Below are 27,500 nucleotides of genomic sequence, written 5' to 3'. Positions count from 1 at the left end.
GAGGGAGAGGCTCGGATTTCGTAAAGTGGAAGAATTTAACTAGCGCAATAAGACTATAAGGGAAGTTTACATTTCTTTTATTTCCATGCTTACTCAGTTCCCCTTATTATCCCTTCCTCTTCTCTCACCTTCTCCTCTGCCTCTCCTTTCTCTTTCCCTTCACCTTTCATGTGTGTATAGAGGAGTAGGGGAGAGGTTGTGACGGTTACTTAACCAACACTGCCCCCTGCCTATATCTCCAGCAGCGACGGCCTATATCGCTCCCTCCTCCTCTTCCTATTTTTCCTCCTCTTGCTACACACCAATTCAGCTCCCCACGTCCTTTTATTACACTCTTCTACACTTCACCCTCTCTTATTGCATTTTTCCTTAGTTTCATGCTCCTTCATATGCTAACAAGCGGTCCCGGAGTCCCTTAACGATACTAATAGTCCCGAATAGCGTGGTTTTTATTTGCTCAAGACCGCTACTATACTACTGACGCCGTGCACTATTATCATTAACGCTACAACCATCGCCATTAGCACCACGGACGTCTTTTGTTAATATACTCTTATGTGTGTGTCTGTGTCTTGGTCCTTTTCCTCCGCCTCCTCCTCCTCCTCCTCCTCCTCCTCCTCCTCCTCCTCCTCCTCCTCCTCCTCCTCCTCTTCTTCCTTCTGTTTCTATTCTTTAATTTCCTTTGAATTTTTCTCTTTCCTGTGTGTGTTTTTAATGTTTTATTCATGTTCCTCGTTTGATTTTGCATTGTTTTTATCCTTTCTACTTCTCAGTCTTCTTTTGTTCTTACTTGTCTTTTGTGCCAAGTTGTTTTCCTTCTACTGATTAGTCTTCTATGTGTGCTCCTCTGGTCTCTTTTCTTCTCTTATTTCTTTATTCCTTTTTTCTCTCCTTATCTATTGTACTCTCATTCTTTTCCTGGCTCTGTGACTTTGCACCATATTCATTATCCTCGTTTTTCGTCATTTTCCTCTCGTTTCTCAGCTCTATTTCTAGATTTCACTTCCCTGTAATCCCGTTCCTCTTTCTCTCACATTCTCATTTTCTTCCTCTTGTCCTCCCTCGTCCACAGCGGTCAGTGATCCTCGTCTCTTTGATAATATGAATTAAAATAAATAAGACGTAATCGGATGCCGTACCTGGTAAAAGAGATTATAAATATGATTGAGAATACGGAACGACTTTTTTTTTATTGTATTTTGTTCTTTAAGCTTTATTTTATTCTTATTTTTTTTCCTTTTTTTTTTCTTTTTTTTTTTTTTTGCCGCAGTAACGAAAGGAATGAGTTTAAATGCCATATAACCAGTGTAAAATGCTGAAAATTTAGTGAATGTGTTTATGTTTTAGCGTCGTGCACTGGTAACTGGATTATTTTATTTTTCACTCTCTCTCTCTCTCTCTCTCTCTCTCTCTCTCTCTCTCTCTCTCTCTCTCTCTCTCTTTCTTTCTTTATATGCCTCTCTGGTATCGCGCGATTAATTCAAGCTTTTTTCCTGTTATTTTCTCTCTTTTCCTTTCTTTTTTTTCGTATCCCATTTTGCACCCTTTTGTGATCCGGTTTTCCTCTCTCTTTATATATATTTTTCTTTTATGTTTGTCTGCCTGTCTTTATTCATCTATCTGTCGGTCTGCCTTTTTCTGTCTTCGTGATCCTGTTTTGTTCTCTCCACACATATTTTTTTTATGTCTGTCTGGCGGTCTCTCTCTCTCTCTCTCTCTCTCTCTCTCTCTCTCTCTCTCTCTCTCTCTCTCTCTCTCTCTCTCTCTCTCTCTCTCTCTCTCTCTCTCTCTCTCTCTCTCTCTCATTAGTTCCACTCGTTGGTCTCACCGGGTCTTCAGATCAACTCGGTGCTGTGCTGGCCTGCCTTGCCTCGGCCAGACCTTTGAGGTGCTCTACGTCCCGCGACACAAAGAGCTCACAAAGAGCCGCCGCCTCACAGATCCCGCCACCAACCGCAAGAGGCGCCGAAGTTACATAGCGTGGCGGGATCTCTTTTACAGGACGTTTTCTCAACTTTCTGTTCTTGCTTAGTTGTTTTTATCCTGTTTTGTGTTTTTGTTGTAATTTGATATCAGTTATGACTTTTAATGCTTTCAATAAGAGGGGTTCTCTTTTTTTTCGTGTCTACTTCTTTAGATGTATGATTTTTTTTTTTTTTTTTTTGTCCTTTACGAGTCCTTGTTTTCCTCATTCTAACATTAATAAAAAGAATGTGTTCGTTTTTCTCTCATCCATCCATTTATTTATTTTTTATGGTTGATCTATTTTTTCCGTCTCTATTCTCTAATAAGTCTCCGGTCATATATGAGGGTTTTTTTATTCATCCACTTCTTTTCTAGATCGATCTTCAACGGTTTTTTTTTCCTTTTTTCTTTTCTTTTATAGATCCCTAGTCATCTTTTTCTTTCAGTGATCTTAACAAGTTTAAGTCAGTTTCAATCTTTTGATATTGTTTTTATAGTTATTGTTTTATCTGCTTACTCAATTTATTTTCTGGTCGTCTTCCTGAGATTCAATTTTCTTTTTCTTTTCTTTTAATAAATCCCTACTCGTCTTTCCTCTCAGTGATCTTGTCAAGTTTTCTTCAAGTTTGTCAATTTAACGCTAATCACTGTATCGATTTTCTCTTCCCTCCCACAGGACGTTTACTCTATGACCTACTTCAACGCCACGCACAACGTCACGGTGTACCACTGCGCCACGGGGGGCGAGCTTGACCTCATCTTCGCAGTGTACCGTCTCATCATCGTGTTCCTGCTGCCGGCGCTCTTCATGTCCTTCTTCTACGCGCGAGTCATTAAGGCGCTTTGGGTGTCCACCAGGACCATGTCCGCCATGACACGTGTATACAGGTAAGACTCAGGGGAGTGTGTGTGTGTGTGTGTGTGTGTGTGTGTGTGTGTGTGTGTGTGAGAGAGAGAGAGAGAGATAGAGAGAGAGAGAGAGAGAGAGAGAGAGAGAGAGAGAGAGAGAGAGAGAGAGAGAGAGAGAGAGAGAGAGAGAGCAAACAAGCACCACAACTTCTATAAAAGATATAGCATAATGCTATCGCAAGTTTGTTTCCTATCGGATGTATCACAAAAAAGATGTTCTGCAAACTTACTTTAAGCGTGAATGCAAGATTTATCAAAGTTTGGAAAGGCGCTGCATAAATCCGGGGACTTGTTCACAATTTTTTGGGGGAAGTGGGTGGGGGTTGGGGGCAGATAGGGGGGTAAGGGTAAACGTTGGAGAGTAGAGGCTGCCCTTGAGCAAACATTGGAAGGCGATCCACGATGAAAACTCTGCTCTGGTTTCTTTTCTATTTCAAGTCACTGAGTCACGAAACGTACCCGCAGAGGATAGACTTTCTTGTTGAACCACGTGAATATACAAAAAAAATGTCATTAGCTCTGCGAGTGGTAGTCCTTATGCAAAACATATCCACATATTTCACTCTATCATCCTCATTTATAACTTAATCTGATAACCTTATTTAAGTTTCGTATTAATTCGTAACCAGCAACGGATTCTATTTCATGCCTGTCGGATTCTATTTTATGCCTGTCTATTGATATACATTTTTCTAAATCAAGTTTTACCAATTATGAATCCAGTATTTCTTGTTCTATCTGATTACTGAGCCTAAGGATTGTTTTATGTCATCCTCGTTATATTTTTTTTCAAACCCAATGGTGCCATTCTCTTTGTAAATTGCAGTTACAAGGTTATTGTAGTTTTATTTTTTCTTCTTATCTCGATCTATATTTGTATTTTCATTATTTCGTGTGCGGTGTCATTTGATTATGTGGAGCTAAAGTAAATCAGACATTGACAAAAGGAAGTGGGTTGTCTTAAGAAATAAGGAAGAGAGAAAGATTACAGGATTACAGCTGAGTGAGATTGTCCTGCAGGGTTCACTGGCCATTTTTTCAGTTTAATTTTCACATTAAATTACCTCCTGGACAGAAATCACTCACTCTTGATTGAATACTTGCCTGAAACTAATTGCAGGAATTTCCACGATTCCCTCTCCCTATATCGCTATCCCTTCCCTTCCTCTCTCTTCCTGCCGTAGCCCCCGAGACATTCAACTTCCCTACAGATCTTCCCTGGCATAGGAGTTCCTGAAGTTCCATGCCCCGAAAAGGTCAACTGAAGCGGAAAACCCGGCGTGGAGAGATGGTAGGAACACGTTGCAGAAGTTATGGCGCCCCCCTCGTGTTATGGTCAGTCCTCACGTTGGGATAAAAATAAAATTTATATATATAAATTCGGCAGATACTCAGCTTCTGGTTAGAGTTGATTACCCAGGAGAGGAATAAAAAGGTTCAACAATACCTGAGGTTGGAAATCATAAGTCTTGAGGGTTTGTCCACCACGCCACGGCAAGTTCTCTGCAAATCTTTTCTAAACGTGTTCGCTGCGCCTCAGGGAAGAATTTTCTTGTCCCAGTTAGAGAGAGAGAGAGAGAGAGAGAGAGAGAGAGAGAGAGAGAGAGAGAGAGAGAGAGAGAGAGAGAGAGAGAGAGAGAGAGAGAGAGAGAGAGAGAGAGAGAGAGAGAGAGAGAGAGAGAGAGAGAGAGAGAGAGAGAGAGAGAGAGAGAGAGAGAGAGAGAGAGAGAGAGAGAGAGAGAGAGAGAGAGAGAGAGAGAGAGAGAGAGAACGAGAGAGAGACAGGACAGAGGAGGCGATTGAACGTGAGAGAGACTGAGACAGAAAAAGAGATATAGAAAGAGAGACAGATAGACAGACAGAGAGAGAGAGAGAGAGAGAGAGAGAGACTCGTTCTTCTCCATATACACAGAACTGGTTACCATCGAGCATTTTCTTCTCCATTTCTCGAGTTGTGTTCATACAATACCAGACAGACACAAAAAAAATAATAGGAAGACGCACACACAAACTCACTCACTCACAAAATTGTTTTACATCGCAAATTTCTTTCATAAATTGTGTGTGTGTGTGTGTGTGTGTGTGTGTGTGTGTGTGTGTGTGTGTGTGTGTGTGTGTGTGTGTTTATGCAATGCCATCCCTCTTCCTTGCACTGAGTATATTCCTCTCGAAGTAAGTATATGTAGTGAGTCTTTATTGAACGGGCATATAAGTGAGCAGAAGAGACTGGCGAGCACACACACACATGATCTGATCCGATTTATTATTCATCTTTATGTATTGACGGTGCCTCTGCTCGTAATGCATCGGTCTGATAGGCTAAAACGTTGTGCATTCATGACGTTCAGATTATTTCAATTATGCAAGACTGGAAATGGTCTACTTTATTTTATCATTGCGTTATTGTTTATTCATTGGCACACGGACACTATCTCTCTCTCTCTCTCTCTCTCTCTCTCTCTCTCTCTCTCTCTCTCTCTCAGCACCTCAGCACATCACCTCACTGTTCAGAAGGCTCATATTGAAGTGACAGCGGTTCTTAAGTGTGTTTTTACGATTTCAGTGACAGATTAACAAGATTTATACATTACTAAATGGAGAAACAGTCTTGAGTTCCCGGCTAGTCATCTCTGTGGCCTTTGAAATAGAGGTGAAAGAGCAGTGTTGCTGAATAGAAGCCTCTTATCTCCCAGCGGTATGCTAATTATCCTGTTGTTGCCGTGTAGTCAATGCGCCAAAAATTAAGTCATCTCTCTCATTTTCTTTTCACAATTAGTCACAAGAATGCTATCCCTCTTCCTCCTCCTTTTCTTCCTCCTCCTCCTCCTCCTCCTCTTACTCTTTTTTCTCTTTCTCTTCAGTATCATCTCATTTTCTTCTTCATGTTATTCTATCGTTTTCTATTTTTCTTTTCTTTTCTTTTTTATTTTTCATCATCTTTCTTTTCTTTTTCCTATTCCTTCTCTTACTCTCCCCTCAGTCCCACGATCGTTATTCCCCACCCCATCCTCCTCCTCCTCCTCCTCCTCCTCCTCCCATAGTCAACTTTATCCCGTGTCGCAAAATGATATTAATCCTACCAATTTCACGGCGCCTTTATCGGAATCAACGCTTTGTTCATTAAGAAGACATACAATACAACAATCCATTGAGGGAGGGAAAAAATAATGTCAAAACCACAAAGCTGCACAGCCAAAGCCAACTTGCGTATGGAAGGTAATTTTTGTTGCTGAATTGAAAAAAAGGGTTAGTTAATTGCTTCATAATTGCTTTCCTCTTATGCCCCCTTGAACATTGTGTGTGTGTGTGTGTGTGTGTGTGTGTGTGTGTGTGTGTGTGTGTGTGTGTGTGTGTGTGTGTGTGTGTGTGTGTGTGTGTGTGTGTGTGAGAGAGAGAGAGAGAGAGAGGCAGAGAGGCAGAGAGGCAGGCAGGCAGGCAGGCAGACAGACTGACAGATACAGACAAACAAACAGACAGAGAGAGAGGAAAAAACACGCGTTTATTAGATGTTTTCCCACACATTTATGTATTTATAACTTGTTTAACATTGGCTAAATTTCGAAAAGAGAGTATATTTGATAAAAATGGACAGACAAATAGACATCTAGGCACACAAACAAACGGACAGACAAGAAAAATAAACAGACCAACAAGCGAATAAACAAGCAAACAAATAGAAAATGAAGACCACGACCCATCAGTATAGTGAAACAACTTTAAATTTTGATATTAAAGCTTTTGCAAATACTCTAAAAATATTTAAATTGTATGAATGCACAATTTTGGTGTTTGAAAGCCACGTGCCGCCGTGTGCCATCCGCTGAAACAATTGTTGGTGTATGTGGAATATATTTTTACCTTAAAAGCAGCCACAGCTTTGCGATTGGATGTATTAGTCACGCGGGTGATCTATACATCTATAAAAATGATAACAAAATTGGCAGTACATATGAAGTGATGACGATTGATGAAAATGATGATTAATAACAAAAACAGTAATAGTAATGGTAATAATAACAACAGCAATAGCTAACGTAACATGTGATGACTAATGATAATGAAAAAAAAAAAAGGATTATGATGAAGACGACGAATGATAACGCTGATATTGACAACAGCAACAACAATCGCAACCAATCTACAACCCAACTAGCCAATAAACCAAATAAAAACAAGCAACATTTAAATCATTATATCCTTCCCTTCCCCCCCCCCCACACACACACACACACCACGTATTTTTTTCAATACTTGTGGAATTTACAGAACCCTCCACCCGCCCCTTTCTCTCTCTCTCTCTCTCTCTCTCTCTCTCTCTCTCTCTCTCTCTCTCTCTCTCTCTCTCTCTCTCTCTCTCTCTCTCTCTCTCTCTCTCTATAATGTATTCCTTTCACTCGCAGTCAGTCAGCAGAAGTGTCTGACAGATGATGGACTCTCGTACTTATTAGTCTAACCAGGGAACGAAACTCTGTGTGTTGCTGCTGCGTGTAACGAGCTGAGTGAGCACTAGATGGCGATGTAGGATTATTGAGGTGTAGGCAAGGAAGAGGATAACGGAAGGAATGTAAGAATGTATAAGGGAAATTGCAAAGAGAACGACTAGGGTTGGAAAAGAAATGGGTATAAAAAGGATTTGGGCAAGATTTAGATGTGAGGAGAAAAGGAGGAAAAATAACGCTTGATATTGTTAAAGTTTTAATATTGGAGATAATAAGAAAAAGAAAGAGAAGCAATTTGGAGTGCATATGCGAATGAAAAAGATACAAGAGAAAAGAATAAAAAGATAAATAAAAGTAAGAGGAATATGAAGTAATTTAGGAGGAATGTGACAAAGAGAAGGAGAAAATCTTTGAAGAATTAGGACGAAAACTAATAAAGTATAGTAAAGTAATAATTCACATATGAAGGAAAAGTGTGAGCATCTACAACGATGATACACACAAGAGGAAGTAGACCAGAATCTTGAACAAATGCGGTATCATTGAAGTGTTCGACGAAACATACAAGGAACTTTCATATCCTCGCCACTACCGTATTACTTTTATAGTCACTGAACGTCAGCAGAAAGGAACGTTTGGCATTGTTGAGATAGTTACAGAGTTGGATTTTCGAAGAAGTCGACTGGTATTTTCACGGGGTGAAAAGATGGAAAAGGTGAGCGATTTGTTGTAAGAGGGGTGAAGACATGGTAGGAAGGTATATAACGTGCTGTTCCATCCACGCAACACCTCCCAACAAACGCACATATACTGCTAGCGTTTAACGGCAAACTTTTACTACAGTTCGGGGTCGCAACACTGAGGTTTACGCACCAGAGAAAATAATAAAAAGGAAATTTAGTTAGAAATCTCGTAATCTTTTCCTCTCAACAAGGAGTCGAAGAAAAAGTCTATCATAATATCGAAAATCCTCGAGCGATGCCATTCTTGTTCTCAATGGAGGCCTAAATGGAGTTGAGATTTCCTCTTAAGACTGTTCTGTGATGGAAAAGTGGTCTGCGGTGCTTTTAAAAGACTTGTTACTACTGCACCAGCTCACAGTTGTAAGAGAATTGCAAGTTGTTTCCCTGAGTTGCTGCTTTGAAGAACTCACCAGATTTAATAGTGACCATAATGTTATCCGTCCCAGCTGTTTGTGTAGTCCTCGTGAGATGTCTTGAGAGAGAGAGAGAGAGAGAGAGAGAGAGAGAGAGAGAGAGAGAGAGAGAGAGAGAGAGAGAGAGAGAGAGAGAGAGAGAGAGAGAGAGAGAGAGAGAGAGAGAGAGAGAGAGAGAGAGAGAGAGAGAGAGAGAGAGAGAGAGAGAGAGAGAGTCGCACTGCACTGAAAAAAAAATTACTCTAAATGTCTCTTAGATAAGGTGAGCCTCGGCGCAAGAAGATAACTATGATGTTCTTTCCTCATGGTCACAAGTTTCAAGTACTCGTTTAGCAGAAGCAGGGAAGTGCAAGGCTCGTGGGTAATGGTAGCTGCGGGAGCTGCAAGGGAGTTATTAGCAAAGGGAGCATGCTTGAATGAGAAGCTGGTAAGGTGCTTTCACAGCCAGGGAAGGACAGAAATAGTGAGGAAAGTGAGACCGTGAGGAAGGAAGATTTCATAAGTGGCTGCCGTGATGCTGTTACACTGCAAAGAGGACAAAAATAGTAGAGACAGCAAGTTCATGAAAAAGGAAACTTGCATGAAAGGCGAGTAGAATGCTGTCACAATCCGAACATGAGAAATAGTGGAGAAAGTGGGTCAGTGAGGGTTGCTGTTTGCGTGTATTTCTTTTCATGATCAGTACAATTCCACCTATCCGTCCACGTGATAGTAGGTCACCTTTCGTCTCCCCTTTTCCTTCCGTATCATCGATATTTCATGGCTGCTTTTATGCGTTATACAATGGTGCTTTTGTTATTTGTTGCGTCACGAAACAGATAAACCAAGAATACGAAGAGAAAGCAGCACGACACACGCTGAAAGATTTGAATTGTGTAGCGGAAAATGAAACACAAGGAAAGAATAACCGTGGTCTCTCTCTCGTCTGTTTTTCCTCCTTCTTACGACATCGTTTTTTCTTTTTTTCCTTTTCTTACAAAACTTAAGTATTACAGTAGAAATAAAGCGTCTCGAGAGTATTGTTTTCAATCTCTTTATTTTTCCTTATTTTCTCTACTTTTTCTTTTCTTTTTTTTTTTTTTTTTTTTTTTTTGTTTGTTTGGGTAGACGACAGCCGGCATCCGCTTCACTTTTTCCTTCCTTTATTTTTCTCTTTATTTAAAGTCTCAGACGTTCCTCTCCTCAACACCGCGTCTGTAAAAACATTCCGTCAGTACTTTATACCATTTCCACAGTTCCACAGTATCCATTTACTCTTGAAGGCTAGAGTAGAAGCAGAGTAGTAGTAGTAGTAGTAGTAGTAGTAGTAGTAGTAGTAGTAGTAGTAGTAGTTATTATTCTCTATCTCCTCCTCCTCCTCCTCCTCCTCCTCCTCCTCCTCCTCCTCCTCCTCCCTGAACTCTGTCTGGGAAAAGATACAAGTGAAAGAACATGATAGATGCGCACCACACAGGCTTCTTTTTCTTCTTGTTCCCTTCTTATTCCTTCCTCTCTCTCTCTCTCTCTCTCTCTCTCTCTCTCTCTCTCTCTCTCTCTCTCTCTCTCTCTCTCTCTCTCTCTCCGCCAGGCAACCTCAATCCGCTGTCCTCGTGCCTCACTGTTTTGTCCCATCACCCGCCACGTTTATCTCCCCATTGTCTCCCCCCTAAAAGCTGAGAACTTACAGACCTTTGAGTGTTTTCTCCCCGACGCGACGCCTCACACGTCACCAGGATGTCCGCCTTTCCTATGCACTCCTCTTCTGGCGCGTTTTTAAATTTTTCTCTTCAATTTTGTCGTCGTAGAAAAGGTCGTTATTAAAGCTGTTGTTGATGTAGTAGTAGTAGTAGTTTTTTGCAGTTGTAGTGGTAGTGATAGTAGTAGTAGTAGTAGTAGTAGTAGCTTTTAGACACATTGGAAAAATAAACTATATTTTTATTCTTTTCCATCTGGCAATATGCAGCGGCTATATAGAGTGGTTTTTTTTTACAGTAATGAACTAAAAAAAAAAAAAAGTAATGATAAAAGCATGATAAAAAAAAAATAATGATGGTAATAACTTTTCCATGAGAGATTCTTAGTAGTAGTCTGGTAAAAAGAAAATAATCGGGGGGAGGGAATGTTAATGTATGCAGTGAAAGTTTTCGTTCGTTATGTCTCTTTTTTCGCCATTACGTGATGCTGCTGCTGATGGTGATGATACAATGGTGACAGTGGTGAGTCACGGTGTGGTGAAAGTTTTAAGAGTGAGGGCATGGAGTATATGGCAGTTGTTTTCATGGTGGTGGTGATGGTAATGTGGAAGTGAATGGAGGAAGATGACGAGGCAAAACAAGGAAGAGATGGAAGGCATGTATAAGTGATGATTTGGGAGAGAGAGAGAGAGAGAGAGAGAGAGAGAGAGAGAGAGAGAGAGAGAGACTAAAGATAGAGCCTTATGGAAAGTCCCAATCAGGAAAACAACCCCGTATGACCAAGAACAAGAGCAAGAAGACCATCACCACCACCAAAAACAATAACAATACGAACAATAACAAACTGGAGGCTTATGGCTGAATGAGTGGGTAGTGAGGACAGGAAGCGTCGACATTTTTTGTGGCAGAGTCTCAAGCGTGAAATAAGTGAAGCGGGTATCGAACGGGCCCTTCTTGACCACCGAGAAAAAAAAGAAGCTTCACAAATTCGAGGCTTCATTTTATGGTGACTCGTGGATTCATATATTTCTTTCTCTTCCTCTTGCTCTTCCCCTTCTTTTTCCTCCTCCTCCTCCTCCTCCTCCTCCTCCTCCTCTTCATTCCTGTCTCCTATCTTTGCTGTCCTTTATTCATCTCCCCTCGTTCTCTCTCTCTCTCTCTCTCTCTCTCTCTCTCTCTCTCTCTCTCTCTCTCTCTCTCTCTCTCTCTCTCTCTCTCTCTCTCTCTCTCTCTCTCTCTCTCTCTCTCTCTCTCTCTCTCTCTCTTTTTATTAATTTTAAACTTAATGCACATAACATACATATTTTACACATAAGTATGTTTACAGTTGGAGCTGAGTTCGTGAGCTAAGAGCGTGCACTGGCATGTGACGCTCATTCTAAAGCTGCTCCCGGGGACGGCATTGTGAGCGAGGGTGTCATAAAACTGTCACTGTCAGTTGCGCACCTCCCTCGCCACTGATCAGGCACACGCACATCCCACGTCACTGTGTTTCACTGTCACTGTCAGGCATACTATTTTCCTCCACTGTCACTGTCAGGTGGATTGCAGGCTGGTGGACACTGCCATTTTATCACCTGTCACTGTCACTATCAGGCGGATGTGTCCGTAACCAGGCGTGGGCAGCACACTTCACCTGCTGGGTGGACATGCTGGAAACGTCCACTACTGAGGTGAAGGCGTTCCACAACACCGCGGTGTCGTGGGAGAAGCGCGCTGACACCTCACAGAATGGCACCTCGGCACCTCGAGGAGGGTGTCGGACACTACCGCTCTCGTAGTACGTTCACTCCTCCTCCAGGGTATCCGTAGAGCCGTGAGGTGAGGTATTTGCTGCACCTGGGCTTTGTGCAGCACAGTAAGGGCCCCAACACGCCTTCGGTGCTCCAAGCTGTCCAGCACGTTGATAGGGGCTTCTTGGTGAGGGTCTGGGTGCTGTCGCTGCTGTCTCTGCTGCAACTGCTGCCCCTGATGCCGCTGTCGCTGTAGCTCAGCTTGGGGCTGCGGCTCTCTCTCTCTCTCTCTCTCTCTCTCTCTCTCTCTCTCTCTCTCTCTCTCTCTCTCTCTCTCTCTCTCTCTCTCTCTCTCTCTCTCTCTCTCTCTCTCTCTCTCTCTCTCTCTCTCTCTCTCTCTCTCTCTCTCTCTCTCTCTCTCTCTCTCTCTCTCTCTCTCTCTCTCTCTCTCTCTCTCTCTCTCTCTCTCTCTCATTTACTAACTCACTCTAACTTTCATCAGCTGGTGCTCTTCAACACACACACACACACACACACACACACACACACACACACACACACACACACACACACACACACACACACACACACACACACACACACACACACACACACACACACACACACACACACACACACACACACACACACACATACACACTTTGTTCCCAGACAAACATGTATATCATCAGATGTAGGAGCAATGGTAGTTCATAGTAATAGTAATAGTAGTAGTACTGGTGAGTAGTAGTAGTAGTAGTAGTAGTAGTAGTAGTAGTAGTAGTAGTAGCATAGTAGCAAAAATACAAGGAGAAAATGTCAGTCACTTTTTAATCAATTAACAATAAGAAAATATTATTGTAAATTGCAAGCCCTATGAATTTCAGACTTAAAGACGAAGTAAAAAATCTCCAATTCGCTTCACACAAAGGCATTCATATCCACATTTTTCTTTCTTTCTTTGTGATCATCATTTCATTCATATTCAGACATTCCCTTCGCTCATCCCACTTCTCTAACTCTGGCTAAAAATACAAGAGAGACAAAAATAAACACTTTTAGCTCTTTTTTTTTTTTCTATGTGGGTTGCAACTTTTAGAACTAGAGTGACCTTAGAGTTCCTGATTATAGACACGCGCCTGTAATTTCGTTAGATAACACGAGTGCTCGACAATAACGGCTTGATAAAAAAACGAAAGCAAAAAGCAAGTTAGTGAGATTGCAATGTAAAGAGAGGGAAAGGTTATTCTGGTGAAGAGAGTGGAGGTAGTAAGAGAGTAAGATTAAGCATTGGCCACTGATATACGTATAGCATTATACTCATCAACTCTAACGTGATAATTAAAACGCAGTAACGTATGTGATAACTCAAGCATGAAAACTAAGAAATCGTTTGTAAAATAAAAAGAAATAGTGCATATCCTTTGATTCTCGCTTGTTCTACATTGTATCTTCCTGTGTGTGTGTGTGTGTGTGTGTGTGTGTGTGTGTGTGTGTGTGTGTGTAAGTGTGTAAGTGTGTGCGAATAAATGCAAATCCATTTAATCTCCACTTCAATTTCTCTCTAGTGTTTCAGATTAATTCTCTTGTTCGGTAAGTTAGCACAAGCTTCATTCGTACACTTTGAGATTAATTGAACGAAGGAAAACTCTCTCTCTCTCTCTCTCTCTCTCTCTCTCTCTCTCTCTCTCTCTCTCTCTCTCTCTCTCTCTCTCTCTCTCTCTCTCTCTCTCTCTCTCTCTCTCTCTCTCTTTACTCTCTCACTCTCACTTTGGTGCTCAGGTGGTCACACACACACACACACACACACACACACACACACACACACACACACACACACACACACACACACACACACACACACACACACACACACACACACACACACACATTTATCCTCCACGTGGACAGGCGAGAAAGTGCGTAGGTGAAGTAAATGAGACGATGATTTAAAGGGAAATGTGGTTAGTTTTACTTATTTTTACTGTTTGCATTGACGCAGTTGAGTGATTGGGGAAAATGGGGTAATTCAGGGTCTCTCTCTCTCTCTCTCTCTCTCTCTCTCTCTCTCTCTCTCTCTCTCTCTCTCTCTCTCTCTCTCTCTCTCTCTCTCTCTCTCTCTCTCTCTCTCTCTCGAATTGACTTTGGAATTGACCTGAAGATCTGAGCGTTCTCTTTTTTTCCTTTTGTTTTGTGCGTCAGCCATCTATTTGATATTCATAACAATGGTAGTAGTAGTAGTAGTAGTAGTAGTAGTAGTAGTAGCAGTAGTAGTAGTAGTAGTAGTAGTAGTAGTAGAAGTAGTGATAGACGTAGTAGTAGAAATAGCAGCAATAGTAGTAGTAGTAGTAGTAGTAGTAATAGTAGTAGTAGTAGTAATAGTAGTAGTAGTAGTAATAGTAGTAGTAGTAGTAATAGTAGTAGTAGTAGTGATAGACGTAATAGTAGAAATAGCAACAGTAGTAGTAGTAGTAGTAGTAGTAGTAGTAGTACTTAGTATATTGATATGATTTCAGTCTCGCTAGTGTGTTTTTATTGAATATTTGCCTATTCATTTTTCTTCATTTTTTTTCTTCATTTCTTCTTATGAAGTGAACACAGGCCGTCACAATCAAATAAACCCACAGGCAAGAAAACAAAAAAAATATGAAATACATACGTGGAAGTCTAAAAAAGAAATTAGACAAAAAAATTTTCCTGTATATGTCATCCTGTAAGAAAGGTGTAAAGGAATCAATACCTGTCAACATCGTTATCATCACCACCTTCCCGGCGCCTCGTCTCGCCATGACTCAGGTTTTCTTTCATTTCGTTGATGCTTCGACCTTAACCTTGGCCCCTTTGTGACCCCCATTGCTTTATTTATCTATTTTCTTCTGTTCCTTTTCCTATTTTGATATCCTTCACTCCGATTTTTTTTTTTTTCGGTGGTTTTACTCTTACGTTCTCTTATTACATTTTATTTCATTCCCACTCCTTCTTCTCTTTCCTCCTCCTCCATCTCCTCGTCATTTTTTCATCCTTTGTACCTACTTCCCTTTCTCCTCGTCGTCCTCCTTCTCCTCATCATTCTCCTTTCATGCCTACATGCTTTGCTTTCTTTCCTCCTCATAGTCTTCGCCCTCGTCTTCAGTGAGCTTGGAGTAAGAGGAAGCAGTATTATGCTTTCCATAGTGGAGTCTTTTCATGTTAGAGGATAAATGAGGAGTTGGTGCTGCATTTTATTTCAATTAGTTTGCCTTTGACGTTCAGGAGGTTGTAAGAAGAAAGATAAATACAGGAAATTAGTGAGGAAACATTTGGTAATTTCCTAAAGTGCCTTTCATTCTCTCTCTCTCTCTCTCTCTCTCTCTCTCTCTCTCTCTCTCTCTCTCTCTCTCTCTCTCTCTCTCTCTCTCTCTCTCTATCTATCTATCTATCTATCTATCTATCTATCTCACTGTGTGTGTGTGTGTGTGTGTGTGTGTGTGTGTGTGTGTGTGTGTGTGTGTGTGTGTGTGTGTGTGTGTGTGTGTGTCACGTAATTTCCTTGCTTTTTTCAACTTTTTCCTAACAAACAAATATACAAACCTTAACGTGTGTGCTCTCACAAATACCATTAAATTGCACTCGTTAAATCAAATAACTCACATTTATCTGCTCTTCATTATATTCATTGCACCCTGAAATCCAGCGCAGAGGCCATCAACTTTCCTCTTCCTCTCTCTTGCTCTGGCTCCCGTCTCATAAAAAGTACCAGTGACCGCGTATTTTTTGCCCCGCGTGTCAGCAGACTTTGGAACCTGCTGATACTGCACCTTAAACTACGTCAGAGGAATGGAAAGCGTGGGAGTAGTCCAGAATTTACACGCACCCTCTCTCCTCCTTCTCTCTCTCTGACTCACTATCTCCTGCCATTTTCTTCGTCCCTCCCACACGTTCACCTATTGACCGCCAAGTATTTGTGGTCAGGGAGAGCTTTTCACCGTCCTCGTTCCGTCTCTTGAGTGTAAATGGGGCTGCAGCATTCATTGTTGTGGGTACGAGTAAGTTGGGTTCTTATTCTTTTTTTAGACCGACAACCACATATTCATATTGGAGACACCCTACCAAGAAGTTAAATGAACACATAATGAGGTAACTTTGGACAATAGGCAAACGACCAGAGAGCCAAGAAATAAGAAAGACTACAAGATAAGCCTTTCATAACACACAGACGCACAGACTTCACGCCTGGCACTTACTCGGTAACCCTCACTAACAAGAGTGCTGGTGAGTAATCACTTGCGTGTGAACCTCACTTTTTCTCCCTCTTGTGCTCAGGCTGTAACTTTTTACTTTATATAACACAACTGAGAACGCTGAAGAATGGCAGTGGACGAAAAATATACTGAAAATTAAATGTAACTGGCTTACAGTGTACGTTTTCTCTGTTAATTGATCAGGAAAACAAAACAACTTTTTTTTTTCTGCTTCTCTGCCTAGGTACCAGATTTTTATTCCTACAACAAGTTGACCACACTGAATCGGAGCTTCTTTTTTCGTGTAAATTTTACTGGAAAATAACTTACAATTTAAGTGAGAAAAGTACAAATTCTCCTTTTTTTCCATATTCTGAAGTAAGAAATCTGACTACAATAACGTTGACAATATTGAACGTATTAAAACAAGAAACACAAGCACCTTATAATGTAGTTTTTGTTTTGTTCTGCTTTTGTTTTTCATCAATGAATAGCACGTCAAACAAAATAACTTCTTTTTATTTTTCTCCCCACATATTGAAACAGGAGCTTTATTCTAACAACACTGGCAAAATAGAACGAATGAAAAAAAAACTCCACAAACCCACAACATAAGTTCAATTTCCTAACGTGAAAAACAACACGCTCTGCCCACCACCAGGAGCAGCGTGGCGATCAAAGGATTATAATTGTCCACTGTTTCAGCCCAGTTGGAAACAGAACTTGTATTGGTCTGATGCAGGTGACAATATCTATTAGCAATGACCAATAACCGATGCTTATGAATGCAGAAATCAGCTACACGTGTATTTACCTTTCACCGTTTGACTGTAATGGTCGTCCTTTGTCAGCATTCTGAACGCTATGAAAGACTTCCCTGGAAACAAAGAAAAAGGGATAACAGAATGTTAATGTTGTCTTCTCTAGGCTAGAAAAGTAAGCCATTCAAGAAGATATAGGACAAAAAAAATAAAGCGTCAGAAAGTTATAAGCGATTATAGAAAACATTAACTAGCAATAAAAGAATAAAAAGACATGGAAAACAATAACATTCTAGAGACTTTTAGGTGGTTTAGCCAGAAAAATCTTTGGTTTAGATAGAAAAATAACACATGATTTCAAGAAGTTTTAAGTAATTCAGATTTTCATTTATTCAGGTTATCCCAAAATGAAAACCATGTGAAATTCTAAGTATTCTAGATCACTCAAGAAATTTATTTAATCTTTTCGTCTCGAGACAGAAGCAAGACCAGTATTTCCTTTACAAGTTTATTTACTTGATTCATGTCGAAATAGAAACAAAAATCAAATTCATCTCAAGTAAAATAGTAAAACTAGAGAAATACGTCATTTCAGACATTTTAAAATAATCTGCTTTGTCTGTCTCAAAGGAAAAGCAGTGCAAGGCGTCGTTCTGCTGGAAATAACTGTTTTCGTCGAGAGAATTTCGTCCTCTTATATTCTAAAGTGTTTGCCGAGAATGTGTTTGAAATTATTAGCCACCTGATTGGTGCCACTCGTGTCCATTTTGCGCTACAAGAAGCATTAGCCTCTCATCCTACCCTTCTTCTGTTTGGGACTCATGAGTGCCCTTGTGCAGCTTCAAAGTGGTTTTCTCTCTCTCTCTCTCTCTCTCTCTCTCTCTCTCTCTCTCTCTCTCTCTCTCTCTCTCTCTCTCTCTCTCTCTCTCTCTCTCTCTCTCTCTCTCTCTCTCTCTCTCTCTCTCTCTCTCTCTCTCTCTCTCTCTCTCTCTCTCTCTCTCTCTCTCTCTCTCTCTCACACACACACACACACACACACACACCCCTGCATCTGACTTTAATTATTCGACCGCAATAATATGTTTAACCTTTTGTTGCAATAGAGCTTGAAAAGTTAGCAGGTCACTGAAGCATTTGGTAACAATGACAATTACCCTACTTCAGCTTGGTCGATGATGAAACAAAGCGTCGTCACACACACAGATGATGAAAGCGAACCCGATTATAGATGAGGATTTGTATATTTCTTTCCTCTTAACCTTAATGAACCTTCGTCAGCGGATCATCTCTCCCACATCAGATTAGTATATAAAATCCCTGTGATATTATGATCTAACTTTGGCTTCGAGGTTCCTCTTGTTACCCAGCCTTTAAGAGCTATTCTGAGATCCAGCGTGAAGAAGGATGGCGCTAATACCTTTAAGGGTAGGAATTCGCGGATTCTGTAGGAGTGAGGAACGCAGCATGATTACTCGAGTTTATCTGGTATTACCACCTCGTTTTCCTGTAGGCCATTTAGGGCGGGTCTTATGGGACTTGCGGCTCGTTTGTATGATGTCGAATGTTGAGAGAGAGAGAGAGAGAGAGAGAGAGAGAGAGAGAGAGAGAATCTTCACACATAATTATATAAAATCGCATGTTCTTGGACTACATAAATAGAATAAAAAAACTATAACTTCAAATTCAAGAGGAAGAAACCAACTACTTGATGCCAATAAGGACGGGAGAGAGAGAGAGAGAGAGAGAGAGAGAGAGAGAGAGAGATATTGATATGCTTTCATGTATCTCTCGCTCTCCCTCTCCCTCACGCATCCATTCCCCTAGCCAATTCTTTGCACCACTCTCTCTCTCTCTCTCTCTCTCTCTCTCTCTTGCTCTCTTGGTTTCCTCCTCCTCGTTTCCGTTTTTCCTCTCAGTCTCACTACTCTCCCTTCCGTCTCTCCTTGCACTCCCCTTACACTCACTACCACACCCTTTTTCTTTTCCCTCACAGCTCCCGTTTTGATTCTCGCTCTCGCTACAGCATCTCGTCACACCACTCCCTGGCTTCGTGCTCTGTCACTTCCGGCCTCGTGCGGTCACAGTCATCCCCTTCCGTGGCGTCTGGTCTCGCTGCCTTCCATTCCTACTGCTCGGTTCGGCGCTGCGTACACCGCCAAAGGTCCGGAGAGGAGGTGAAGCAGGCCAGAAAACAGGTGAGTGTCTCTTCTCGTACCTCGTTCCTCAGATCTCAAGGGTATCAGGGAGGTTGGATAATGTGTTTGTGTTGCTTTGGATTTTGAGTTTGTGTGAGAGTTGTGTGTGAGGTGGGAGAGGCATCAATGGTTTGTCAGTGTGGTTTTCGAAGTACAGTGCCTCGTTTGGTTTGTAAATGCGTGCGTGGTTTGTAGTGCATGTGTTCTGGTTTGGTTTTGCGTGTTTATCTCAGAGATTCAAGGGATGCGTATCTTATTTTTGCCGTTTCATTTATTGCTGAGAAGAGAATGAAAAGTTTTGTAGGAGTTCTGTCTTCTTTTCTCTGGTTTATCACTGGCAATGTCAAGATGTAAATAATTCTGTCATTTTTTTCTCGTAACATACTGAAATAGTCAAGAGATTCATTCATACAACTTATACTGCCTGATTTACAAACTTTATTTAAAAAGCTCATATTATTTTGTTATTTTCTTTTAATTCACGTAGAGAAAGTGGGCGTTCATTTTTTTTTCTTTTTTTCTATTTTTTAAGCTTCCATGCTGGAAGACTCGGCCGCCATTAATATATGCAACTCGTATCAGCAATGAATTCGCGTTTTTGCTAAATCCTGAGAAAGACTTTTTCATTTTTTTTTCCCATTCCATTTGCGTGTATATTGCATTGATTTTGAATACATAAGTTTTTTTTTTACTTCATCTGTTCTGCATTTGTTGTTTGTCTTTTCTATCTTTTTTTCCTTCTTTTTCCTTTTCCTCGTGCAATATTTTTCACGGTTTTTTCTTTATAATTTCTTTGGTTTTATAGATTGCCTTACTTTTTCTCCTTCTTTGATTCTTTCATTCACTTATTTTTGTTTAATTTTCTGTATTTTTACTTCACTTTCCTTCACTTTCAACTTTCCCATCGCTTTTCCTTCACTTTTTCACTTTGAACATTTTTACTTCCATCTCCTTCATTTACTTTTTGCTTTTCCTTCAATTTTCTTTCACTCTTATCTCTTTTTTCCCGGCGAGGTGTGTCCCCGAGCTACAAACTGTATCACAAATTCATTTTTCCCTCCTTTCTTTCCATAACCCTAATAGCTCGCCACAGAATGAAATGGGAAAGACTGGTGTATTTTTTCCTCCATCCTCAATTCCGGACCCTAACCCACGCTTCGAACAATAACGGTGTACATAAATCCTGTCAGTCCCTCTTTCACTCTTTGGAAAGTGAAAGAGAAAAAATAAAGGAACAATAAAAAAAAAGATGGTCTGTCCATATAAAATGCTTGTTACTGTTTCATGGTTTCACGAATGTATCTTTCTTTTTTTTATTTTAGGCTTGTTTTTCATTTTTCTTTTTATCTTACATTCTTGCAACCGCCTTTTTTCTTACGTTATTGTTGTTTTTCGTTAACTAACCTTCAAAGATTAAAAATACATATATACGATAACAGATAAAGTGGATAAAGTGGAATGTGCAAAGAATTATCAAAGGAGCGAGAAATATAAACGTTAACACAACACTGATTGCTGGCAGAAAAAAAAAAAACATAATTATTACAGAAGGATAAACACAATAATTCTTGATTGACCTGGACATTGCCTTCATTAGCCTCAAATGCAGGTACATTCGTAATTAACTCTGACTTAAGTCGAGACTCGCTTCATGCTGAAAAACAAGTGCAGGATCAATAACACCAGTAATAACAACAACAGCAACAAAACTAGACTCTCATGAAATATTTAGGGGCTCAAGAACTCAAGCTAATTTGACATAATTACGTTTTATTCTTTTAGCAACTACAAAGCGTGACGTTTAATGATCAAGTGTGTTTTTATGAAGTAAGGATGTATGTTTATCAAGTGCACTTACCTCTTCCTTCGTCAGTATGTGTGTGTGTGTGTGTGTGTGTGTGTGTGTGTGTGTGTGTGTGTGTGTGTGTGTTTATATAGGTTGTGTGGGTTGGTGTTTGCTTGAGTGGGATGTGGGTAAGGAGAGGATGAAAATATGAATGAATGAATATGTATGGATGTGGAATGTGTTTACTGAGAGAGAGAGAGAGAGAGAGAGAGAGAGAGAGAGAGAGAGAGAGAGAGAGAGAGAGAGAGAGAGAGATAATATGACAGCAAAATAAACACATGCATATCCTTGAACATATACACGCACATAAACAAATCCCTACACAAATGATAGAGATAGATATGCAGAGAAAAAAGAACCCACAAGTGAGGCGAAGGTACGAGTAAATCCACACGTGGTGAAAAAAGGAAAAAAGTCCCCAGCAAAAATACGAGTAATTGCACCATCGCACTCTGCATCTCACCTTCCGACCTTGCACTGTAATTGGATCGAGACTAACACGTGACAAGTCTGATGTGCCGCCATCGCACCCCACACACACACACACACACACACACACACACACACACACACACACACACACACACACACACACACACACACACACACACACACACACACACACACACACACACACACACACACACACACACACACATATGCAGGGACAAGGGAAAAAAAGGACGAAAACAACAAGGACAAGCAGGAAAAAAGAAGAAAATTGCTTCGTAATTTGGCAACGCATCATGAAAAAAGGAGGAGGAGGAAGAGGAGGAAAAGGATGGAGAGGAGGTGGAAAGAAGGAGAACTAACTGCAATAGATGGCAGGTTAATGAAAACGCAAATAGTACAATAACTTAACATTAAGAAGAATATTTATCCATACAAACGTCATAAAAGAGGCTTAATGGTACTCTAATTAAATACAGAAGGTCGTGAACAAATTAATCACCAAACCAGGTACAAACAAGGGAAAAAAGAAGCTAAGAGAGTGAAATGAGTATAAAAGTAACGCACATCCAGAAGCAGAACATCAATTTCATCTCCATACAAATTAACTTCAAATCTAAATACGCAAAGAGACTTTTAATTTCCATTGCGTATTTTATTTAATTGTTTCTGTTGTCCTTTGTCAGTTCTCCCCTCTCACTTATAAGAAATATAAGAAGATCACACAAATATAAGATAGATTCAATCCGGATCAGGTTCTCAATCCCTCGTCCTTATTTCTCTTTTGTTTTCCTCACAGGTGATCGAAATTTGTGTAAGGAAAACGTTCCTTACAATTCATAATCACAGAAAGAACCAGTGAACTAGTTTTTAAAATCATGGTACGTTTCTCAAGTTTTAAATGATCTTGTCGTCGTTCTCCTTTCAAGTAAATGAGATATATGTATTATATCTTATTACAGAAAAGACCAGTGAGCGAGTTTTGAATTCATATATCATGCCTCAATTTTCTCGTGTTTATTCCCCTTATAATTTTCTCTTTCTGATGATCAATATGTCCAATCAAGAAAAAAAATATGTCAAGGATTTTTACCTTTACACTTCTTATTCACAGAAAAAAAAAACCAACGAACTAGTTTTGAATCCGCGTCGCCTCCTTCAATATCTCATCATTACTTCTCTTTTGGTCTTCCTTGCAGGTGATCAAGATGCTGATTCTAGTGATCATTCTCTTCATGGCGTGCTGGGGACCCAAGATTGTGTTCTTCGTGTTCCAGAAAAATGGCTTCTCTCAGGAGTCCTTCAAGCCGCTGGTCTATAACATGAGGATCTGCCTTGGCCTCCTGCCCTTCATTCACTCGTGTCTCAATCCGATCATATACAGGTAAGAGAGATGTGTCTCTTATATATTTGATTGTTTTTTCCCCTCCGTCTCCCTCTTTTCGTCTTGTTCATCTGTTCTCTCTCTCTCTCTCTCTCTCTCTCTCTCTCTCTCTCTCTCTCTCTCTCTCTCTCTCTCTCTCTCTCTCTCTCTCTCTCTCTCTCTCTCTCTCTCTCTCTCTCTCTCTCTCTCTCTCTCTCTCTCTCTCTCTCTCTCTCTCTCTCTCTTGCCAGCGACAGCGTGCAATTTCTCGAAGCTTTGCAGTAGTGAAGCTTTGATTTCATAAGATATTCATGGCAGGGTGAAGGATTGATATTTTTTCTAAATTTAATGCTTTATTTATTTTACTGTGGGAATTTATATGGTCCTCTTTTTTTATTTGTTTTCATCCACTTCGATACAATTCGTATACTCATAATTGTACTCGTTATTTTGTTTTATTCTTTTCTCTTTCGATATTTCTTTAACTTTTTTGTTTCTCTATTTATTTCATTCCTTGTATTTGTTTTTTTTTTTTATATATGTATACGAACTTTAACATTGGCAATTTGTAAACTAATAATTATTTTCATATTTTTTACGTGCATTTTTTTTTTTCTTTTCGATAATTCATACTCATATTTTTTTCTCTTCTTCTTGACGCTCCTTTTCATACAATTTTACTTTTTTCCTTCGTCGTCTCATAAGCAATATATTTCGCAGCTTCACACCGCACGCTTTATTGTCCACTAGTCTGTGTTCTTCGGCTCACTCTTCTCGAGATGACCTTCACGTTTCGCTGTACCTTTTGTCTCTTACCTGGTGGCTACGAACTGCATTCAATTTGACCTTCCTTTGACTTTCAGTAACATCAGAAAAACTCACATACTTGAGTCCCCCTCTATTTAGAGTTTATTTTATTCATTCATTCATTCATCTAGAGAACAATACATAATAAGTTAGTTCTCTCTCTCTCTCTCTCTCTCTCTCTCTCTCTCTCTCTCTCTCTCTCTCTCTCTCTCTCTCTCTCTGTGTGTGTGTGTGTGTGTGTGTGTGTGTGTGTGTGTGTGTGTGTGTGTGGCATTTGCTTTCGTCTCTTCACTTCCCATACTCGGTCCTCCAGCAACACGATTCCCTGCCGTCTTTATCTTCGCCTTTATTACTTTGTGCCTCAATCTCACAGTTCCGTCCCTCTCATTCCCAACCCCTCTCTCCTTCCTTCACCACACAATTGTCTTGACATACAATTACCTTTTCTATCCACCACAATACTCCCATTCTGTGCTTCCACTCCTCCTCTCCGCCACCATCACCCATCTCAGTATTCATTCACCGTCGCCACAATAAGATCGTCTCTCCAAGTATTTAGAAGCCTCGTTGCTATTCAGGACTAAATCCGAGTTTTGTCTATTTTCCTGCTCATATTTCTTCATCGCACGAGTCTTAGATTTTATTTAAACGTTTCCTTCACTCAGAAGCGTCGTGAGGTCGTGAAATCCTGAGGCCGAGTTAGGAACTCACGGAAATCACGCAATTTCTCTCGTGGAAACCTTGGCGGAGAAATTTTTCGGAGGATGGATTGGGCAGGATAGCAGACTCCAATCGCGGGGGGATCAAGATACTAGTCACTAATTGCAAGCTTTTCCTTTTATGTCATGCGACCTCCTGCGCCGGTCACTGCACGAAAGAAGCAGAGGAAGTGAATTTGTGTTTACTTCTTACCAGCGCGTGCAGCTCTGAAATTCTTCTTTATTTTCTCACATATTTTGGTGTCGGCGTTTCCCTTTGCCTCGCCGAATGCTAGCAGTGTCCGAATCAAGTCAAAGAAGTATTGGAGGCGGAAGTTAATTTACGTGCTTGAACTGCAAAAAAAGAAAGAAAATATTCAGTGCTGTCACGAATCTGAAAAGCAGTGAAGAATTTGAGATTACAAAGAAATTCTCGTCTGACGCTCCTTGACTCACTTCATCATCCCGACTCGGCACCATTTCGCCCACCATTGAGTCGGGATGTATAGCATTCAAAGAGATATAGCGCACGGAAATGGTAAATGGGATCCTGGAGATATGACACAGAAAAACTCCTTTTCTCGAGTCTAGATACGTTGTCCTGCGTGGATTCCTTCAGCACCGCCAGAGAAAAGGGAGTGTTGGCGGGAGTTTAAAGATGAATGGAGGAGAGAGGCGGTGTCTTTGCTCCCTGCCAATCAACACACCTTCAGTAATATTAGCAACACTACCTGCTACTCCCACACTCCTGAAACAGACAGCTTTGGAAAAAAAAAACTAGCCGACACACACGCCACATACACTAACTTTCCAAACATGTCAACATCCCAACATCTCCTCTCCCTCATACTTCCGTTCTCTCCCCCCCTTTTTCCTTTCCTTTACCAGTGAGATCCCTACCTCTCCCCTCACACACACAACCTTCCCTAAACTAACATCTCCCCTTCCGTATACCTCTGTACTCTCCCCATTTTGTCCCCTCGTTTCTCCCTCCACCTCCTACGCCTACGTCCTCAATAAAGCTTTCATCCCAGCCATTCCACCAACTATCCTTCTCTCTCTCTCTCTCTCTCTCTCTCTCTCTCTCTCTCTCCTCTCTCTCTCTCTCTCTCTCTCTCTCTCTCTCTCTCTCTCTCTCTCTCTCTCTCTCTCTCTCTCTCTCTCTCTCTCTCTCTCTCTCTCTCTCTCTCTCTCTCTCTCTCTCTCTCTCTCTCTCTCTCTCTCTCTCTCTCTCTCTCTCTCTCTCTCTCTCTCTCTCTCTCTCTCTCTCTCTCTCTCTCTCTCTCTCTCTCTCTCTCTCTCTCTCTCTCTCTCTCTCTCTCTCTCTCTCTCTCTCTCTCTCTCTCTCTCTCTCTCTCTCTCTCTCTCTCTCTCTCTCTCTCTCTCTCTCTCTCTCTCTCGTGATTACTTGCAGTTTCCGAATACCTGTCAAGAATGGCTTTCCCTCCCTCGCTATCATGACGTAATTGGTCTTAAGGTCACGGTCTACTTAAGATTTTTTTCCTTATATGTTCTTTCTATCAAGGAAATGCGTAGGAAAACACCAGTGCCTTCCTAGGAAAACAACACCGAGCAAGAGTGAATTAGAGAGAAAAGGAGAAAGAGGAGGAGTAGGAGTAGAAAGGAGACACAAGAGGAAGTGAGAGGAGAAAGGGAAGCGAAAACGACCGGGAGGCGTGGTGAGACCCCTGAGGACAAGGTAAAACAACGAGTGCAAGGAATGGAAAGAGGAAGGTGGCTTGTGTCTAAAGAGCGTCGAGGGGGAAAGAAAACGAGAAAGAGAAGGAAGTAGAGAGAGAATAGAAGGAAGATGAAGTGGGGGAAAGAAGAAGAGAAGAAAGAGACGTGAAATGAGAACTCCGTCAGCTTGTTTGTCACGTCTAAGGAAGCTTACATTCGCTGAGAAGTTGAAGGAAAATTTGCACTTATTTTCGGTTTCCCAGAACAACATCCCGACTCGGAAGGAAGGAAGGAGGGTGGAAGGAGGGGAGGAGAGAAGGAGAGGAGAGCGAGGTGGTGAGTGTCTTGCCTCGTCTCGTGTGCAGGGAAGGGCAACAGGATATCTGGTTACCCGTTGCAGATACGAAGGGAGGTAAGGAGACAGACGAGAAGAAGAAAGTGGATTTCTGTTAGTTACGTCTTCGGTGTTTGTCAGTGACGAGACCTGGGGTGTAAACATGGATAATTTGGAGTGTGTGTGTGTGTGTGTGTGTGTGTGTGTGTGTGTGTGTGTCTGTGTAGGTGGGTAAGTAATCCCCACGCCGCCCACATCAAAGCCTCCAGTGTTTATAATTGCAAAGCGAGCCATTCAAGGAGAATTTAATTGGCTTCTTCTCGCTGACGGACTTCCCATGAAATGAAGGATTTGTCCCAAAGAAGCATGGAGCTATAGCAAGGAGGACCCGTAGTGGAAGAAACTTGTACCGCTTTAACGGGGCTAATGCATTTTTGTAGGCTGATTAAGGTTGTCTGAATGTATGGTGGCTGCCTCCTTGAACTCTCTGGCCGCGAGCTGACTGCTAAACTTTGCTTTCCGAGTAGGAGGTTTTAATGAAGGGAGTGAAGAGGGAAGAAACACAAGTGTTTTTTTCTTAGTTCTGTTTTCCGTAATTCCTCGTCTATTCCCCAACAAGAATCTTTGATATGAAAAAGAAATTGGTAAAAGAAACGGCTAACCTTTTAATATTATTTTGTAATCTTACTTCTCGCATCATAGCAGGTTTCCAATAGTCAGGGTATTACTCCAGTTGAGTTGTAAGTATATTATTATCAATTGTTACTGTATTCTCTTCTCTTAATAAAGGAAAAAAGACAGTAAACGTATTTCAACATTCATTTTATAGCAATTTATTACACAGTCCTTCTTTCAGTTTTCATGTCAATCGCTTGTCTCAGAAGTTAGTTAAAGAGAGTAAACAAAAATTGATGATACACTTCCTAATTGCTTTTCCGGTTAATTGTCTTTTCAGGGAAACGGAAAAAACCAAGATAATGTTGTTTTTTTCCGTTCTAATCAATTTTCCAGTAAGATGCATTAATGGAGCAAACACTCAGATGAAATAAGATTCCTTTTAGTGGTATTTATTACACGCTCGAAGGTTTCATCAGTATTTGGGTAGATAAGGTTAGGATAGGTTAGGTTAGGTGAGGTGAGGTGAGGTTAGGTTAGGTTAGGTTAGGTGAGGTGAGGTGAGGATAGATTAGCTAGTTAGGTCAGGTTATATCTCGTTATTGGTTTCACCACTATCACTTGGCGCTGGCGGGAGGGCGATGGTGTGGCGTGCT

At 40.9% G+C, this 27,500-nt stretch overlaps 1 protein-coding gene across 3 annotated transcripts in view; it reads left to right on the top strand.

Annotated features, from left to right (window-relative positions):
* Nucleotides 1-27,500, top strand: part of LOC123500032 (galanin receptor type 2-like) — a 120,792-nt gene that overhangs the window by 74,318 nt on the left and 18,974 nt on the right. For 2 of the 3 annotated variants that reach the window (XM_045248647.1, XM_045248645.1), the window contains exons 5-7: nucleotides 2,642-2,853; nucleotides 18,850-19,051; nucleotides 22,547-22,731. In XM_045248647.1, coding sequence (XP_045104582.1) covers nucleotides 2,642-2,853; nucleotides 18,850-19,051; nucleotides 22,547-22,731 — 599 coding nt within the window. The remainder of the gene's footprint in view (nucleotides 1-2,641; nucleotides 2,854-18,849; nucleotides 19,052-22,546; nucleotides 22,732-27,500) is intronic. The other variant, XM_045248646.1, reaches the window with a different exon arrangement.

This window comes from Portunus trituberculatus, chromosome 50 (genome assembly GCF_017591435.1).
Source record: "Portunus trituberculatus isolate SZX2019 chromosome 50, ASM1759143v1, whole genome shotgun sequence".
Lineage (NCBI taxonomy): Eukaryota > Metazoa > Arthropoda > Malacostraca > Decapoda > Portunidae > Portunus > Portunus trituberculatus.
The sequence above is the reverse complement of the archived record's forward strand: the minus strand, read 5'-3'. Positions and strand labels throughout refer to the sequence as shown.